General features: G+C 38.9%; 2 protein-coding genes across 2 annotated transcripts; one reads left to right on the top strand and one right to left on the bottom strand.

The window, feature by feature from the left end:
• The first annotated feature begins 67 nt into the window (after positions 1–67).
• LOC144635201 (uncharacterized) lies at positions 68–9917 on the top strand. Its single transcript, XM_078494281.1, has 4 exons — positions 68–578; positions 5914–5967; positions 6832–7545; positions 9510–9917. The coding sequence occupies exons 1-4, from the start codon at positions 81–83 to the stop codon at positions 9570–9572; spliced, it is 1329 nt and encodes a 442-aa protein (XP_078350407.1). The 5' UTR covers positions 68–80; the 3' UTR covers positions 9573–9917.
• Positions 9918–10547: 630 nt separating this feature from the next.
• Positions 10548–16792, bottom strand: LOC144635186 (matrix metalloproteinase-25-like). The gene is made up of 6 exons (XM_078494265.1): positions 16315–16792; positions 14699–14950; positions 13522–13771; positions 12791–13009; positions 12353–12650; positions 10548–11783 (listed from the first exon to the last, which is right to left on the bottom strand). The coding sequence occupies exons 1-6, from the start codon at positions 16447–16449 to the stop codon at positions 11228–11230; spliced, it is 1710 nt and encodes a 569-aa protein (XP_078350391.1). The 5' UTR covers positions 16450–16792; the 3' UTR covers positions 10548–11227.
• Between the last annotated feature and the right edge of the window lie 3599 nt (positions 16793–20391).

Genomic DNA, 20391 nt, shown 5'->3' with positions numbered 1-20391 from the left:
AATACACGCCTCGTGATTGGTCAGCATTATTGCGTTGTCCAATCACAACTCCTCTTACAACAAAGAGTAATCCTCAGTGAATGAAAGCCACAGAAAAAGTAAACATGGCGGCCATTATCTCAGAAGCGGAAGTGACGGCCGCTATAGAACAGGCGTTTGCTGAAGATTTCGACGAAATGGAGGACTCAAGCGCCGAGGAGACTCCAAGTGAACCGAAAATTGAAACAATGAGGTGTTCTTTTGAACCGAAAAACAAGTATGTTGGCGATGTGGAAGACATGAACGAATATGTTATGTCGTACTTTGAGTCATTGAATCACATGAGTCGAAGAATTATCACCGAACAACGCGAAATAATGGCCGAACAAGGCGGCAAATGGGATAAACTGAGCCCTGACGAACAGGATAAGCTTTTAGACGAACGAATGGTTGGTCCTAAAGTAAGAAAACAATATTACTTGGACGATTCTTTTTCAACGAGAAAGCCCGACTGGTTTCCCGTGTTGAGGTTGGCCCATGGAATTTCGGGGTCAGAGCCGAACACTTTTAACCCGCGAGACAGCATAGCATCTGTCACGGTAAGCTTTTGTTGTCTTTATCATCAAGGTTTGTTTGTAGTAAAATTGTTAACTGTTTAAGTACGTTCCGAAAACATTGTTTTTCCTTTTAAGACAGCTATTTGCTGAAGGTAAAGTGAAAATTCCTTAAAAATTCCTGTGTACAAATTCTAATAAACTGTCACACATAAATTTGTTCTTCGATCGTCAAGAAGCGTGATTCATCAAGTGTTTTGGGTGTGGCAGCTTTAAAGATTATAAACTGCATAATATCAAACAGATGCGGGAAGTTTTTATAGCCTCTGGGTTCTGAATTGTACATCCGTACAAACCATCGAAAAAAAATATTTTATACGTTTCTATCAGTATAACATTTTAGGAGAACCAAAAATATTATTCCAATGTTTGTCGTTTTGATTCACGACTCATTTAGTTTAGCAGTCAATAATTTTATATTATTTCTGACATTTTGAGAACTTAATTTCAAGACTCCTGTTTCTGTTTTATGGTATGTGAAAAGTCTGTACAATAACATACCCCTACAGCACCTTATTAATTAGGCACCTTAGAGGAAAAAGACTGACCAAATTAAAGTGTTTGACTGTACAGGGCTCAAAATAACGGCCGGTCAACGGACAGTGTCCAGCCAAGATGACAATTTGTCCGGACAAACGTTAGATTTGCCGGTCATTTTGACCGGCCATGCACCAGACCCCAAAAAATTGTTATGCCAATGTATAACGTTAATTCTAACATCTTATTTAACCTTTACTCATGGAGCGATTTAATACGCAGTATCAGAGCAACCTCTACGTTAAAACCACAGTAACTCCAAAGTCTTACCTTTAATTCCCAATCTGAAATACATGAAATATAAATGTCATTCCAATTCGAAAAAATATGATATGTCTTTTATTGATCTGTGCAGTTCTGTTCAGGTCAGTATTACAGTCAATCTACGTCACGCGCGACCAGTATCTTGAAGATGTGATCGAAGTCTTCCAATCCACACGCTACTTTCAGTGATGTAACGGAGATCACATGGGAAAATCGTGGTTTCCATTGAAATTTGCAAAAATGGAAGCGATTTTTCAGAGATCTCTTTGAAAAATGGATACAATATTCATGGAGATAAGAAATTGCAAGGGAGACAATCTGTGCTTTATAGAGAGACCACGTAGTTTTATCCATTCGTTCCTTGTTCAAGTGCGAGGAGAGTTAAACGGAGAAGTCGGCGACCTTCTTCCCCGCGAGTATAAGTTCTGTCGACGTGGGTTTCCCGTGTCGAGAAAACAAGAGGAAGGCTTGCAACTCAACGCTTGTATTCATACAATGCAACCTAATGAAGTCGGCGAACAACAGGATACATGTGATGTGTCAAGTGATTATTGCCTTGAAATAAAAGATTTCGTGATCAGAGATAACACGGACAAAGCCAGAACACTTCGCATATCACATATTCCATCATTCAGTAATCTTGCTCGAATTTCCTTTCCATACATGCTAGGTTTTGTTAGTTTAAACAATTCGATAGATTCAAGAATATCGTCCGTAAGTATAGAATGATGAGATCGACCCCCTTGACTGAAGGCGTCAAATGTTCCGAACGTTTCATATTGTCGAATGATAGCAAGAACTGTGCTTTTACTTACACAAACTTCTCTTGATATTGCTGTCGGTCCCTCTCCAGTCAAATAAATATCGATTATCTGTCTTCTGGTTTCCTTGTTGAGAGGCCTACCTGGCTTGAATTCCCGACCAAAGGTATTAACGGTAACAGGTCGCAACATTTTGAAAATTCCCTTCGAAATTCAAAATTTCCTTTCGATTTCCCAAATCGCTCTTGAAATCTCCAGAAACACAAGGAAATGCCCAAATATGGAAAGCGAAACTGTGTCACGTTGTTTGAAAATTTGGAATCACTGGTCGCGCGTGACATAGATTGACTGTAAAATTTAGTATAATGCGAAACTTCAGCGAAAAGAACGGGCACGGAAAAACATCCAAAGCTTGGTAACAAGGTATTTCATTTGAGCGCGAAAGAGGGAAAACAACGTTAACGTGACAGATGTTTGCATTTTGTCTCAGTTAATTGACCTGTTGCTATCATATCTTACAAGGATACTAAGAAACTAAATAGAAAAAAAAATGGCAAGCAAAACGGTGGAGATGACGGGTCCTTTTCTATCACGCGAACAAAGACCATCGACAAAATGCAAAAGTGACTACTATTTTCAATATTTTGACCAGTCAAAAACGACACGTGACCAAGCTAAACTGGGTTTGGACGGTCAACATGACCGGCAACTATCCAAAAATTATTTTGAGCCCTGCTGTACATGTATTCCTCTTCACCCAAATGTACATTAGGGGTGACTGAGAAAGGTAAATTCAAGACTTTGCAAGATGGTGAGACTGTTATCTTTTCTGCGACCCCTAGACTTTCTTAGCCTTGCAAAAGAAATTGAGACTCCAAGAGTCTCGTCTCATCGTCTCAAACAATTGAGATGATGAGACCCCTGAAATTTGGCTAAAATTGTTCGAGACGTACACTTTTTGAAGGATCACTCGCCACCCTTTATATGTACATGTAATGTCTAAAGACTCACTAAACCCTGGAACTCTGGAAAACCTTTAAAATAACTTGATACAGCCCATGCCTGAGAACCAGTGTAATAATGTGTTTTCCCCAAAAAAATCCATTCCTCCCCCACAGAAGGATTTTGGCTTGAAACATCACCCCTCCAGAAATTTGTTTGTACTTTCCTTTAAAAATATTGGTGTTTGAGACTTTCCCACCCCCCTTGGAATTTCCATTGACCTTCCATGGGGGTGTGTGTATTTTCTGAAATGCACAATCTAAATCAGGGCTCGAGACTAACGGTAGCCAACTAGCCAAAGACTACTAAAATTTAGGTTTTGGCTACCAGGTTTAGCATTACTACTAGCCATTTGGCTAGTGAAAAACTCGGAAAAGTCAACCGTTCTTCATAGAAATCAATAAACCTGACTAGTGAAAAATTACTTTTGGCAAGTAAAATCTGACATGTCACTAGCCAGTAAACCAGTGAGTTAAAAAGTTAGTCTCAAGCCCTGTAAATGAAAGCATACAGTGTAGTTTTGCAATGACTGTCTCAGGGGTTTCATTAAGGGCCAGGTACTGGGCTAATTGACCAGCTATGAACACCACATGTACTTTGACTGGCTGTGATCAACATCGCAACCAACTTTAGTAGGGTATGACCTGTCTTGGTACAACAAATGGCCCTTATTTAAAAATAGACTGTTATTATGTCAAGATAGTCACCTGTGCAGACAGTTCCCAAAATCATGGCATATACGATCGTAGAGACCTCCGAGGGCTTCAACATGAAAAAAGCTATTGAAATTATCAGCTTTGGACAAAAACAGTAGCTGAAAAATTCTAACAATTGGCCTGTCTCACATGTCACAACAATAATAATTATTGTTATTGTTGTGACACGTGGGACAGGCCAATGTACTTTAATACAAAGTTGTGTGACACATTAAGATGGATTCCGCTGAAAGTTTGAGCAATGATCGTGAGTTCAAAAATGAAGTACCAAAAATCTACTTATAGTTTGGTAACATTTTATATACTATTTAAAACATCTCATTGAAATTCATTTGTCTAAGTGACCCCGTGATAAAACTCTAAAGCGTTCTCAAGAAAATTAAAGTCAAACCTCATAAAAATGTTTAAAATGCGTGCCATTTTGTTTTAAACTGGAGCGAAACGTCCATTTTAACTGAAATTAATGTAGATAATTTCAAATCCATTTTTCTCTGGTGGGGTCAGCTGGAGAGCTAAAGTTTGGTAGGCTTTTGTTAGCTGTGCTCAAACTGTTACCATGCTATGAGATCTCTTTGGTAATTTTATTTTTGCCTGTAATGCTTGAATGTTTGGCAAAAACCATCTTAATCAGTTGTGTGTTGCATGTGGGTGATTTTGTGTTTCGACAGAATGAAGAATGAAGCAGCCATGTTCTTTCTATAAACCATGATAAGTTATTAATTTTACATGTACTGTATACCACTGATAATTTTTCAAGCATTTATTGACTATACTCTGAAAGTGTTTGACTATAAAGTGCCAAAAGTAGCAACCCTATTAAGTAAATCATAGCAGAAAGATTGTAAGTACATAAAGAAGTAACCTAGCTAATGAAAGTACAAAGAAGTGTAATCAAAGGAACTTGACTTTCGGTTTATGAAACTAGCTAAGAAGAACCTCCAACAACCTTACTCCAAAACCTCATCACATATTAACAAAAAGTGTTGTTACTTGCAGAACTTAGCAGTAGCAACTTCCCCCATACAATTGAGACCTATGCTAAGCTGATCTCTGTTAAGTACCTGTACATGTACATGTTTGTACAACCGCAAACATAACAAAGACATGCAACAAAACAGTCAGTTTCTGAAATAAAATGTAAACATAAAAAGCTGCAACTGTAGTTTAAAGACCCATGCAAGGTTGACCTACATACACAAGGGATAAAAAAGACCTCATCTGACAAACTTCCACAACCTCCATCTTCTGAAAAGGGTCAGTGGGTGGGTGGTCTGGGAGGTGAAGCAGTTCTGGATGGCAGAAAAGAAACTGAACCTTATATAAGCCACATAGGCTACCTTATTACATGAAACTTCCAAACATGTTAATTTTGCGATTTTAAGGTGCGCATATTTTGCGACACTTAAATTATTTCGCGATCTTGCGAAAATTTTGTATTTTGAATCACTTTAATTTCTCGTTTTTGAGTAAGACACAATTTACCTTTCCTTGGAAATATTATTTAAAATGCCCTTAAATCAAATAAAACAACTTCATCAAGGGAACAATAATGTCAAAATTAACAAAAACTCAAAAAAACTTGAACGGCAACAACAGAGCAGTTCTCACAATGTCAGTTATTCTTTTATTACTATTATCGTTCATGAATTGTTGTTCTTGAGTCAATTGACTATTAACTTACTCTTTCTTGATTTTTGACATACATGTAATGTGATTCACTTAATTTCGCATCATCTTACACTTGTTGTCCGTGTCACTTTAATTTCACGAATTTTTTGAAATTGTGAAATTCACGAAATTAACGTGTTGTGAAAATTTCATGTAATAAGGTAGATCCTTATGCACTAGCACCAGGCTTCTAGCTGTGTGTGAGAAGAATGATTTCAGCTGAATGTTTTCCAGCCAGAAAAAAATAACACCTCCCAAATCTATGCATTGGTCACTTCTTGATTTTTCTTCATAAATTATGTGAGCATATCCAGAATCATTATTTATTTTTTTATAATTTATCATTTTTGTTTTGTTTTGTTATTTTAATAGGATCAGATCCATTCCAAAGATCAATTTTCATCTCCATGGTCCTGGGAAACAAGAGTGAGTGTCTAGAGTCAACAAGTTTGCATTGTTTAAGCTGTGTGCATGTAGTTATGATGAGATCTCACATTTTTTCTACCATACTGCACAACATGTACCTTAAGGTTACTGTTTTGGCAGCTTCCAAATTAAGTGATACATTTCTTTTGCAAGATTTAGTCTGAGCTGTTTTAAAATTTAGCTACAATCCAGCCGAGTCAAAAGTGGTTGACACATTGACTTTGCTCTACTGTTTTTATGACAAAATTACTACTAGCAACCCTCCAAGTTAAGACCATTTTAGTTGCCATGGCGACTGAAATTTTGGAGCTGGCAACTACATTGGAACCAAAGTCTCCAGCCTGGCGACTAAAATTGAGAAGAAGGATTGAAAGTGTGAGCTTCTAAAATTTATCACTGGCGAACAAACTTGAGCAGTTGGTGGCGAAATGGCCACTAAGGAAAAAATAAACTTGGAGGGTTGACTAGTTTTTAAATTTCATCACACTCTGCCAAAATACCCTCTCCTCCCCCATCCAATGTTGTATGATTGTTGGAAAGGGCTTTTAAAAAACAAACTATAACATTGATAGGGGGAAAGGGATGAAAGGGTGAATTTACACTGTAGACCAAACTATATTATGTGGGGGCCTTAAATGACAATGTGGCAACACTTTTGATTCAGATTGAAGCTGATCTAGTCTTTGGGATTTTGGTGATTAGCAAGTACATGTACATTGTAGACAAATGTACTTTATACCAGAGTAACCATCTGTCATGAAACCACCAAAATTGCTAAATTACAAATTAGCTGAAGATGAATACAACCTGTATAACCAATCAATTCACTGTCTTGCAAATATTTTCTTTTCTTACTTGGTAAAGAGTCAACAAGATCTGCAGTTATTGTTGGAAGAGGGGGAGCTAGAAGAACAACTAAAAAATATGTTAGAAGCTGACCTTGAAACAATTAACACGACAGCAGCTGCTATTGCTGAGCATAAAAAAAGGGAACGCCGTGACTTTGACATGGAGTCTAAAGACACAAGCCACAGTGGAAGTATTCCAGGATCAGAGCCATTGTCCAGGAAGGAATTTATTTTTGATGGTCTTAAGTACAGCCCTGCAAGTAGCATGCAAGGGAGCAAAGCGAGTCTGTCCTCGTCGCTACACAAAGGAAGTAAAGCAAGCCTCTCTTCGACAACGCCTCCTAAAGGAAGTAAGGCAAGTCTTGTGTCAGAAACACGGCTAAAAGGAAGCAAGGGAAGTCTTGCTGCGGAGACGCCACCAAAAGGAAGTAAAGCAAGTCTTGTTGCAGAGACACCAGCGAAGGAAACTAAAACAAGTGTTGTTTCAGAGACGCAACCAAAATCCGACATTACAGTGATTCCTATTTTAGAGATGCCACAAAAGGAGAGTAAACCAAGTCCCACATCAGAGACACATTCAAAAGGAAGCAAAGAGGGGTTTTTGACGGAAACTCCTCCAAAAGGAACTACTGTGAATATTGAGTCAGAGACACCATCGTCATTACCTAGTGATCCTTCACCTCAGAAGGAGGAAGGTGATTCCAAAGAGGCTTCTGCTGTTGATGTAAAAGTAAGTTAAGCCAGGAGTACATTGTACAAAGGAAAATAGCAGTACCCTCCCTCCTCCATTGGGGGGGGGGGGTACCCTATACCAGACCTTGTTCAGCTGATTTAGCAACCCTATACTAGACTAGACACCAAATCCCTACCCTTTCCCAGACTTGCATTTTTTAAGAGCTGTATTACTATTATTACAGGGTTCAAAATAAAATTTCGTTTTTAGCCTGAATTTGTCGGCTTTTTTTGTCAAGGCTCATTTTTTCCCGGCTGTTAGAGAGCTATGCATTTTCAAGGGACACAATCCATCTGCATACATGACGTACCCAGATGCATTCTGGGGCGATTTCAAACACAGTCGGCCATTTGTAAGTTTTCCGAAGTGATACAATATTTTACGGCAAAGCAAAAGAATGGATTGGAGCAATGTGACTTCTTTTCTTATTTTGAATGTTTGAGAAGCAAATAAGATCTTCAATATAATTTTCTGGAGGGACACAATACCTGAGAAGGTGGGGCGGCCCGTTATTCATCTTAACACAGAAATGAAGTCGCCACATTGGCGACTAAACCGTAAAACCAGAAGTTTTCGTCGACAAAGATGAAATTTTGGTCACATTAGCGACCATTGAGTCGCTCTTTCTAGCCCTGTAGCTGCTTTATTTTCTGATATGGAATGTTTACTTCAACATTACCGCAACTTTTATTTCAGTTGGCCGATCAAGGCATGATATTTTCAATTTCTTCGGTGAAAAGTAGCCGGCAAGTGTCGTCAGAGTGCCGGCTACCGCCGACAGCCGGCTGCTATTTTGAACCCTGATTATTCTGTCTGTTATTCTGTCTTCTGAGTTACTTTTCCTATTCTGGACTTATTTATAATACCATTCATCAGTTTCTGGGCAAATGATACCCTTTTCTAGACCAAAACCCTCTAATTTCTATACCCTATCCCATACTAAACAGTTTAACTGCTTGAAAACCATTCCCTTCACAGTGGCACATACCTATAGAGCTCATATATGGGAGTGCCCCCCCTGGGTGGGGGAGCTCATATATGGGAGTGCCCCCCCAGGTGGGGGTTACTCTCATTGCATGTACTGTATATACGCTAGTTGAGTATGGGCTGCTGTGAAATTATGCTATGATTGTCAAGCATTTTATAGTCTATGATAGGGTATAGAAATTGGATATGTTTTATCTACTTGTAGAGAAGTGTATCATTTGCGGGCAAATGTTATAGAGGGTTTAGTTTCCCAAACTGAAATTTGGAAGAGTCTAGGATAGGGTAGGGATCTTGGTGCCTATATTGACTGAGCTTGGGTTGCAAAGTGTAGCTAAAGATAGTCTGGTGGCATAGGGCAAGGATTTCACAGTCCCAGTGGTACACCACTACCAAAACACAGATTTTGGCATGAGATTGTGATTTTGGGTGCTTTATCAATGGTTGGATTTTACAGTTGAACCTTTCTTTATAGACAACTCTGCAAATATCATGGGATGCCCTTTTTGTGCATTATTTGCTGAGTAAAGTTGAATGTACCGAATGTACCATATTTATTTGATTAAGCGCCCAACCTCGAATAAGCACCCACCTCAAATAAGCGCCCACCCTGAAGGTAGGAAAAGTTAATAAGCGCCCAGCCTCGATTAAGCGCCCACCCCTATCCCAGAAAAAAACTGAAGTCCATAAAGGGAGTATTGATTATTGAAATTGACTATGTACTACTAAGAAGACTTCCCCCATGACCGAGTTTTCTTAGTATTGTACAGAAACTTTCAATGAACAATTAAATTTCTGCTTTGGTACATCTTCACGTTTTGTTATTATTTATTGTTTTGTTACAAATATAAACTTAATATTTGCTGAAGATCATAAAAAGGTCCAAAAATTTAATAAGCGCCCAGGGCACTTAATCGAATAAATACGGTAATTGGAATTTGTACTTATGTACATTTTGATTCATTGGTTTCTTTCAGGATGTGGATGTCAGTGCTGCTGGTAATTCCAATGATCTGTTGGCTTTTCTAGTAAATTGGTAGTTACATCACAGTGTAACTGATTGTTATGTGCTGTACATAACGTACATTTTCAGCAGAGCTTTTGAACTGTACAGAATATCCAGGAGACTTTTTAGCAATGTTCACCTGTCAGAATTTGTAAATATTGACAGAAAATTGCATGTAAATCAAAAACATGGACAGAATTTCAAGTACAGCACACCTTCTATACTGGTAGTCTCATGTGTGAGGGGTCAAATTTTGTACAACGAGTGAAGTTTATCGTAAAAGATATCGTAAGTTTTGACATATTTCTTGCTCAACATTCATTCAGTCAAATGATAGAAAAGACACAGAAAGTATGAAAGTAGACCTTAATATTCCAAACATATCTTCCTATGCAGACAGCTCGTCACACATTCCTCATCATGCTTTCTTTCCCCTTGTGCGGAAAAAGATTGTGTGACCTGCATAAGAGGCCATTCCAAACATGAGATTGCAGTATCCATTCAAGACATTAGAGAATTTGTGTATCCGAAATAAAGGAATTTATAGCGTAAACGTTGTTCTATACTAATTTTCAGACACTCATGACAACTATTTCCGACTAATTTGCATTAGTATCCTGAAGTCTGGGCCATTCCTCATGATTTGGGTGTTTCGCATTGTGTGTTGTGGGAGTGGTGGGGGGGGGGGAGAAAGTAAGGATGAGTGTTTACATTGTATCTGTGAATTGAACTGTTGCAAAAAGACAATCAGCCAAATAGGCACAAATAAATCTTGTAATTTTCATATGTGCCCCACACCCAGCTTGTCTTCAGGAAAGCTTGTGCAAACTACAAGTATGACCAATTAATTATTAACCCTCCCCTCAGTAACTCTATTCCTAATGTTGAACACTCTCACCTCCAGAGGATGCGATCTTTTTGGTCAGCTGGTGCTAACCAAAAGGATTGCTGCTTGGGGGGAGGAGGGGGGAAATGGCTCATGAAATTTCAAAAAGGCACTGACTAAACGTTCAACATAAAATAATTTATTCATATTTACTTGCAATACAAAAATAAATAATAACATCTTTATAAGCTGGCAAATCAGAATTACTTATTTGTTAGATAACATTTTCTCAACGAAACTTGAATAACGTTTGTTTTAAAATCAACGACCCTAATATAGTAGATATTTTGCTATTTTATAAATTATTTATGATCAGTACTTTTCATAATTTAACAGGTATTAGGCATCTTTTAAATGCCTCAACTATATACACCAAAGTTGTAAAAAACTACATTATATACAGTCTTTTTTTATAAAAAACAACAACAGTGAATATCGTTCCATGATCAAAACTCTTCCTCTTCAGATCTATGTATGCTAAAACTAGCAGCTTTTAAAACTACCCTACTTTAATTTCAAGGCTTGCAGCTGGGCAAAAATGTGAAAAGAAAACGAAACCAAACTCCGGATTTTTTTCTTTACCCTCCGGTCCTTTTGTTATATTTGCTAATTAAGCACTTTGTTTGTCACGCAATCCACCCCCCAACTGTGAAGATTGAGAGTGCGTGACGACCCACAACGGCTGAAAGAGACTTCTTTGCTGAAAAGAGTGCGTTTTTAAAAAATCTTTCTTTACGACCCTTTTACGTTACTCGTTTCTCCGTTTTGCCGGGAAATGATCAGTAAATACTTAAAAAGACCTCCTAAAAGTTCAGTTTAAAAATGACCAACAGTAAAGAACAGAGCGTGACAAGACTTGGGTAGACCGCTGATCCAGACGAGTGCTCGTGGACGTGGTCGCACCCATATCCTTGGGTCGAATTTTGCGCCTGCGCCAGACTTGGTGTCTCGGTGGTCGTAATCGCGCCCAGATTGTCCTTTTCACAACGCATCCACTTCAAGGCAATACTCTTGGGATAATCAGCCTCGACTTGAAGCTCCCAATCATCGAATCTGTAGTATGTACTTCCGGTGAAGAAGTAAGTCTTTCCATTCCTCCACTTCATTGCGGCATCAATATTCGCAGGCAGTCCTTTCCAAACACTGATGCTTTTGGGGTAGCCGTAATCAACCTTACGTCCGCTGTAACGCCAGTACTTGTCGCCTTTGAAAAAATATGTTCTACTGTTTCTTCCCCAAACAAAGGCGGCATCCATGCCTTGTAAGTCCATTGGCAGTCCATATTCAGAAAAACTGCGCGGTCTGCCGTACTCGATGTGGTACGTATCTCGTTCACTTCTGTAGTAATACTGCCAAACCCTTTGGAGAAAACCAAAAAGGAAAATTAGGACCTTCTTACATGATAGCAATTATACTGCCTGGAGATTTATCTAAAAAATATTCTTTCGTTCCGGACTAGGCTGCTATCTTTGGTAAATACTTTAGATTATAGAGCGTTATTCGATTGAGTATCGTAAAACCAAAACCAAAGTCATAATCATTCTGGCCAATCACCAAGGACACTGACAATCCAGTAAACCAATCAAAACTCAAAGCAAATGCAAGTAGCCGGTGCGAAGCGCGGGAAAACGTGTGCGAGCGAGTTACGATTGGTTTTAGTTTTACTTCTGAGTGGCTCAGAAAAGGGCGCGAATTTTTTAAACCAATCACTAAGCGTACGTATTGCAATACAAAAGCAAATGCGAATTACTTTCGACACTCAAGTGAAAATCGCTCTATACGTCCAACTATTAAAAAGTGAGGCAAAAGTTGGCATTGCCAACAATATGGGGTCTTCCGGTGGCCATTATATTCAACTATTTTTCAAGCACCAGAAAACTAGTCAATTAAACTGAGAGAAAAAAATGAAGTGAATGAAAAGCACTTACTTAGATCCGCTGAAGAAGACCAGCCTGTTGGAGCTTTTCATGTAAGCAGCGTCAATCTTGTTTGGAAGTTCCTTCCACAAGTCAGTAACCTTATGAGGCCCACTCTCCAACCCTGCCCCACTCCCAGAGGAGATGATCCAGTACTGAGTACCCTTGAGTGCGTACGTTTTCTTATCAGGCGCCAGAAAGAACGCGTCATATGACGTCATGGAACAGACATCGTTTTCCTCAGGGATGGGAGGTTGGGTCGTTGTTAGTTTCGGCTTCTCGGCACTATTTGTTGGCCGTGTACGTTTTCCTAAAAAAAATGAACCCAGACTCGAATCAGAATTTCATCAGTATTAGCCCTTTTCTAACTTATCTGTAACTAGTATAAATTCTCCCTATTAATTAGAATTCCATACAATTCTTTCAACGCTAGTTCTGACTACAACTCACCGTAAAGGGCTTGGATCCCTTGTATGTCATCATAGGTGAGCTTGATATCAGGTTTATAGCCTTTATACCATGGGTACATGATGGATTCCCGCACGTTGGAATGTTCCAGGCCCAAACTGTGTCCAAACTCGTGAACCGCCACCCAGTCCAAGTTGATGCCATCGTTTGTTCCTGTGGTGAAGCGTTCACCATCATCAAAGTGCGCGTCACCTGATAAGCCTGCAACAGAGGATAAAAGATTTTTACCTTTCCATGATTTCGGTTCCTCTTGGCCTAGACTACATTATTGACAAGAGAGGTCATGGTAAATTAAAACTTTTTCTCCATGGAAACCCCATTATGAAGTGCTCAGTGCTAATATGCGACGATTGAAAAACGTTTTCTGTTGGTTAACCGCTTTTTATAAAGGCTCGCCAAGAACAACGAGAGTTTTTTCCGAATAAAACCAAATAAAATAAGCCCACCGCAGAGCGTTTTGAACAAAAATAAGCCCTGGAAATTTTCATCAGAGTTTTATGGTATGTTGGAGTAAGATATCTAAATGTTGAATACCAGAATGCAGCGTTCTTTGCATATCACGTTTTTCGTTCGTCTGTCCGTCAGTCCGTCCGTAAGTCTGTTCGCCCGTCCGTCCGTCTGTCCGTCCGTCCGTCAGTCCGTTCGTTCGTTCGTTCGTTCGTTCGTTCGCTCGTTCGTTCCCCCCCCCCCACCCCTTTTCCTCGTTTACTCACCTAAGTTGTTGTGAGGATAGAAAGCGTGTGCCAGAGTTCCTCCCGCTCCATCAAATGGATACGCGTCGCTGTGATATCCTGTCTCAAAACTAATGTGAATATCAACGTCTTTATCATTGGCATATCTGTTTTCGTTGATTCTCAAGTTCGTTTCATCACTCCATAATTTAAACGCCTTTCTAAAGATTTCCCGTTGCTTTTGGGTGTCCCTGATGTCTGACGTGAAAGATTTAATCTTGTACGTCAGTTCCTGTTAAAATCAGAATAAGAGAAAGATAATTATATATTTATAAGTGGGCATTGACCATAGGGTATAGGCAATGAAGAAAACTGGAACAAGAATAATAATAATATTTCCCCGCCAATTTCTAGGGTGTCGGAGGCCTTTTATGCGAGATTTTCGGTCCGTCAAGTTTCTATTGAATCGCTGAGCAACTCGCAAGGGGCAAAAAATATCTCTGGTACCGAGGAAGAAAAACGAGTATAAAGTTCGAGAGCTGATTGCGAGATTCCCAGCGCATCTTTAGTCCAAAGTAATTGATTGGCAAATATTTCTTTGAATTTATCTTTAAATATTTTAAAAGTTAATTTATTTTATAGGAATGGTTTTGACATGCATGGGGATTCCCATAGGAAGTCAATAACACTGTACTTCGTCTCTAAGGCCAAGTAAAAAAAAAAAAAAAAATGTTTCTCTTTGGGGCTTATTTTTAATATTTGTTATTGGAAAAGTTGGAACGAACAAAAACCAACAGGCGTTACTCCTCAATTAAGTACAAAGCAAATGCTGTAAGACATGGCTTTTGTCTGCGTTTTAATACGATCTCAGGCCAAACTCTTAAAGCCTCGGCACGTTAGCACCGTACTGGAGAGGTCAGGATTTATTTTGCAAGTTCGCTTCTGGAGAATTTGATGATGGAGGAAATAGCAAATAACAAAAAAAGCGCCCGCCTGCTTTCTTTTTTATAGAAATCCGGACGAGAAACATTTGCTTTTTTTAATTGGCCTAAAAGGTCTCTTTTTTGGTCTACAGGTGCAAACAATTTGAGTTGAAATATAGATCTATAGAGCTACAATAGTTGACACTTCATAATTTTAATAATTCACATCCAATTCGACTGAGGAATTGAGCCATAAAAATGTGAAAAAGAAACATGAAAGACGGTAAATAACTTACGGGTTTCTGCCAGCGTGTCCCTTGCAGTGTGTACCGCCTTTTTCTTCGCGTGTTGTCCGTTTTACCAAAGTCCGACACCCCACAACGGGACTCCCCCATGAGCTTAATGGTAGCCGCGTCTAGTTTCCCTGTTTCCGGTAAGCCACCATAACGCTGAAGCATTTTAATGGATTTCTCTAAATCTTGTTGGCTTCTTAGCTTTCCCGTTCTCGGATCATCGTTGACTAAATAGCCAAATCTTGTTAAATAATCCTGTAGCACAAAAGAAAAATTATATGACATAAGATAAATGAATAAATAAATGAATAATAATTTTTAATATTAAAATAAATATACAACCATGTCTACAAAGCATTTGTTGCCTTATTTATATTGGGTGTTTTTAATGAGCTAGTTTTACATGCTTGCGAGCTACATCTAAAGATGTGAGACATCACACCAACTTTCCTTAAAAATAGATTACATAAAAAAACGCGAAAAAAATATAAGAAGAAATACTTGGAATAAAGCCATATATAGATGACGCTAAACTTAAAATGCAGTTTTTCTACAGTCAAAATGCTGAAAGAAAGCAAATACTATTTTCTGCTTGCATAGGTATGTTTTCAGGAGCCCGATTATGGCTCCTGATGTTTTTGCATGATATAAAGAGCTTTTTTGGGGTAACATTACCAGGTCTTGCGGTTTCAATATTTTCTTTTGTCTATTAATTTCCTTGCACTTGATCAGTCGTCAAAGGTATGCCGACTGTGTTGTTTTTAAGTGGCTTTTAATTGTCCTCAAAAGTAAAAGTGGCAACAAGCCAAACAATATTAACCCAAAACGAAACGATGACGTGATGGCTTAAAGTGGCAGGCATCGTAATTTGTATGTTTCCACAGATATAAATCACAAAACAAAGAAATTAAAACAACCTTATATCGTCCTTCGAATTAGATCTCGTTTTAAAAAGCTCATATTTCCATTTCAGTGCGTAAAAGCGGAATTCCGAGCCGAGAGACACGACCAAATAGGAAGGAAAGTCATATTTCACCGGGTATTGCTTCGCGACCTTTTCAGGTGCATCGGCTGAGAGTCACGTTTTTAAAAGCCACTTGTTGATCGTGAAAACACGCACCGCTGAGCAAGAGAGGGCTATAGTAAAATTCCCGCATGAGTTATTTTCTAAGGTTCAACGGCCAATTTACGAACAATTCACAGTCAAGTTTTATATTTTTTTTAATATGAGGCACGTCCCCGTAAATTAGTTGTAAGCGAGACGTCACATATTGAATATGAACGAGATAATTCTCGAATATGTGCCAAAAATGAAATGTGGCATAATGACGTAATTCTTTATATGCACTCAGTAATTATTTCCATCAAAAATTCTATCATTTCGTCAATTTAATATTTCTTTAGGTTTCAGCGAAAAACATCAAAAACCATTTCGCAGCAGATGGCGATTTCCGTGACAAATGACGCAAATAAGCGAGACGTGCCGCGTCGGTTTAAAAAGAGTGAAAATTTTGACTCAAGTTTCACCATGTTTCATGCATGAACGGCAAAAAAATAAATAGCATCACAAAATGAAATAAAAAACAATGAACTGATGAATAAAGAAAGAAGTTACTTACAATTCCTGCTGCAACTTTCTTTGAATTGAGCGGACTGCTCTCTACGGGTTTTTGTAAACAGAAGAGGAAGCAAATCCCGAAGATTAGCCGAAGTACTGTCGTCCGAACGGGGACAAATTTTTCTGCGTATGCCATTCTCCACTCCGCACTCCTTAAAATACTGAAAACTATTTTGAAAATCTCCGCTCAATCAGCACCGAAAGTATTGTTGAATGTTCTCTCGCTGCAGGCTTTTTGTCACAGATAGATGAAGACTCGCTTGAAATCCGCTTGTGCTCAACTGGAGTCTCAAGTGAAAGTTCTGTCCTTTTATAAGCGTAAAATACCTCCCTCAGTGCGTGGATAGATGCCAGCTATATCACGAAATTGGCAGCTCTTGTAACGCCACCGCAAACTATATATTGGGTTCCTCTACTCTGAGACTGTGTTCCTACTTGATTTCAACTTCAGGAAAAGGTGTGTTGACCACTTTAGGGAAATCGTGAAGTGCCGTCAGTTTATAACCCATTGACCGTAACAGGAGCCACTTCCGTTTGGGAACAAAAGGGTTCTATTTCACCTCCATATTTGGCGAACATAGATTAAGCGGAAGTCACATGATCTGTTTCAATGTTCTGCTTTCTTGTCACGTCACATGGGTCGTATATCGCTAATGACAAAGCTTACAACCGGAAGGAACAACCTATTTTCCACGAAAAACAAACAAGTGTTTACGTTTGATGTTGATTCGGTATAAAATCACCACATTTCTAGGTAATATATTTTTAATGAAGAGAAAGCCGACGACAGCTGACAAACTGAAGGATTTTTTATTCAACTTGCCTTATAAGTATAAAATTAATTAGATCCCTTCATAGGTGAATCTTTTAATGAGGTTATCAATTTTGACTTTTCCGAAGCCCAAAGCCAAAACTAATCTTACTCTCAGTCTGCTGTCGCAGTTTTATCGCACTTACTATAATATGCACGACCGATATCTTTTATCTGTTGAAAAGGAAACAAATTCATTTATTTCCAGTGTTTCTGTTTTGTTGTCATGAAAACCAAAGATTTTTGTTGACATTGCAAAATGGTTCTTACTCTTTTTATCGCATTTTTCTTACTAACCAAGAATCACATTTTCTTGGCATATGGATAAAATTGTTGTTTGAAGTTTGGGTTTAAGTTATCTTCAACTATCACCAGTTTTTAGGGGAGGGTCAATTACGGTGTTTAGTTTTCTGAGTTTTGTCTTATTTGGTGTGAGCAGAAAACCGACGGCGGCGCAGTAAATAAAACAGTGTCTCGTTGTCCATAATATTTACTCTTAACTGTTTTCTTTTACTTTATTATTTGGTGTGAGCAGATATCCGACTGTACAGCAGCTGAAACCGCTGTTCATGAGTCGTCCCTTTATCATGTTTATGTTTACTATACAAAGTTCTATATCTAGCAAATAGCAATATTTTACTTCCAATCCCTAAGACTGTCTCACTAGTAGTTGAATTTTATCAAAATTATAGTTGTTTCTGAGCAATCAAGAAAGACCGTTGATTTAATGCACCAACGCCTCGCTTATATCACAGTTTTAGCCGGCAATCGTTCTTTTATTGTGGTTCTGGGTTTCATGGTTACAGAAATGAAGGACATAATGGCCTGTCATGCAAGTGCCCCGAATTCTCTCAAAAGAGATAGCAGAAATTCTAAGAAAAACAGTAAAGAGAATTTTGAAGTTAATCGACTTTTGATTTTTCTGAAAAGAAGTCAGACGTATATGGGTGACAAAGTTTGTTTTTTTGCACGAATTCAATCATTGTAGGAAAAGGATTTTTGTTCTCAAGCTGAGGGTCTCTTTAGGGGTGTTTCCAAAATACTGTAAAGTTCCAATTGTTAGTACTTGCGAAAGTAGCGAGCTCAGACGCAAGTCAGCAGTTGGTCGGTTGAGTTGTTCCCCCGCAAAAAATGCGAAACAATGGAAATAAAAGATGCAACAAGGTGTAAATTATATATAGTAGTGTCATTAGGCTGACGGATTCCGTACTTGAGGTATCCGAAAATATTTACACAAATTTAGAGAGCTCAGTATCAACATAACATGATAGAGCGGCTTACATTTGGTACACGCCGAGTTAGCTACCCGAAAGTGGAGACCCTCACATAAGGAGCGATAGGAAAAGACTGTTGAATCCGACCTACGGTTTTATAACGAGGGTGGTTACTTTCGGAACATTGCGGTGCGTACGTAAAAATTTATTAAGTTAAAACCAAGAAAATCATAACCGTGAAGGAGGTTTGGAAACCCGGTCTTAATTAGCATAGATTTTTACGATTTTTTTTTCTCCGTTTACTTCGTAGTTTTTGTTTCGATTGAGAAGATATATCAAACACTCGAGACATCGAGTGTTTCATCGGCTATCCAAACACCCCGAATTTCGTCAAAAATACTCCGCTGCGCGTCGTATTTTCAACTTTCTTCTCGGTGTTAGGATATCCCGCTGAAATACTGTCGCTCGTGTTTGATATATTACGTCAAGATCGTGGTATAATTTTTGGTTAAAAGAGTCGCAAACGTGAGCAAAGAGTCTAATTTCAGCTTCCAGTAGTTGATGCTGTCGAATTTCCGGCCGGGGTATGTCTCTCGTAACTCTAACTTCTATGACGTCATCTATTGTCGTCATATATATGCTCCACATGACCCTCGTCTTCTACTGAACGATTTTAGTAATATATTTTTAATATTTTCTTTTCTTGCCTACCAGTTTAAATTACAGGTTTCCCGTGACTAGCTACAGCAGTGATAAAATGGGTAATTGTAAGAAAATTGAGCAAAAAGGACAACCTTCGAAGCAGTTGAACGTCGTTGTCAGTTTCCGAGAGCAAAGTTTCAGGGTAACTCGGTACCCTATCCTCCCCACTCATTTTTTGGCGTCTCTCTCCAGTATTGAATCGGTAACTTACTGTCTGGGTCCTTTACGTTATTGAGTTAACTTCTCAGAACCATTCTAGTAACCCCCCACCCAGCTTCATCCCTTACCCGTGAGACGAGACGAGAATGCTAATCGGAAGAGAAGAAAACAATTGGTTTGTCAGGGGGTAAGGAGAGAGAGAGCCGCTGGGAACGAGGTTGGGCTAACTCAAGGCCCCGGCTCAAGGCTTTAACGAAGGAAACAGTTTTGCACAAAGTGAACGCCAGTTGCGGGAACAGGTCCTGAAGCCGCAAAATATAAGAATCACCAAACACGGTTTGCTCCATTTAATCGTTAATTTCTGTGCTTTAAGCCGGATACGGTATGGCTTTGGCCAGAAAGTTTTCTTTTTGGCTCAAAAAGTTTTAATACTCCCCCGCCGGTAAGAAAACAGGCTGGATGTTTGTTTTCTTCAGTCTGGTCTGTCAACACCAGTTGATGAGGAGCGTACTTGTCTTTTAATACCGCTTAAACGACTAATATGGTAAAATTAAATAAAGCGAATAAAAATTGGAGGTCACTTACTGTCTAGAACATGCATGACGGATTTTAACATAATATTTGGCTGTTGGCGTGTTTAAACTGAAAACACAAGTCCTCGCGTGTACAAGATAGTGATAATCCAATTTTAATCTGTCCTCGCCATCATTAGACCTCCTAATAACTTCCTGTCATGTGCAAGTAGCGTTATACGAAATTAAACCAACAAAAAGGTGGATTTTGCATCGAGGCTTTTGGTACCGAACATAACTATGACTGAACGGTTTGATGAACCGTCTATGTTCCTGTTGTCTAAGCCAGTGATTGTTTATGAGACTTAATGCGAGCGACTTTTATTGCCGCAATTCAGTTTTAGGTCCACTGTGGTTAGCTACACGATACGTACTACTCCGGACATTGCCTTTGCCCTTTTAAGGGCTGAAAAATAGTGTGGCTGCCGGCCACTGTGTTGGTACGACTCAGTGTGAGGTCTGACTCGTCCCCAGTCGTCTTTTGAGTCCGTCTTGAGTCGACTGCTGAGCACGGAGGGAATCCTTCGCGTCTTGCAATTTTCGCATAAGAGACGACTGGGGACGAGTCAGGTGTGAGGTTATCTTCTGTTGATATTTCGGCTGAAACAGGATGTTGATTA

The sequence above is a fragment of the Oculina patagonica genome, chromosome 13 (genome assembly GCF_052425735.1).
Source record: "Oculina patagonica isolate OP01 chromosome 13, crgOcupat, whole genome shotgun sequence".
Lineage (NCBI taxonomy): Eukaryota > Metazoa > Cnidaria > Anthozoa > Scleractinia > Oculinidae > Oculina > Oculina patagonica.
Note: the sequence above shows the minus strand (reverse complement) of the source record. Positions and strands in the feature narration are given on the sequence as shown.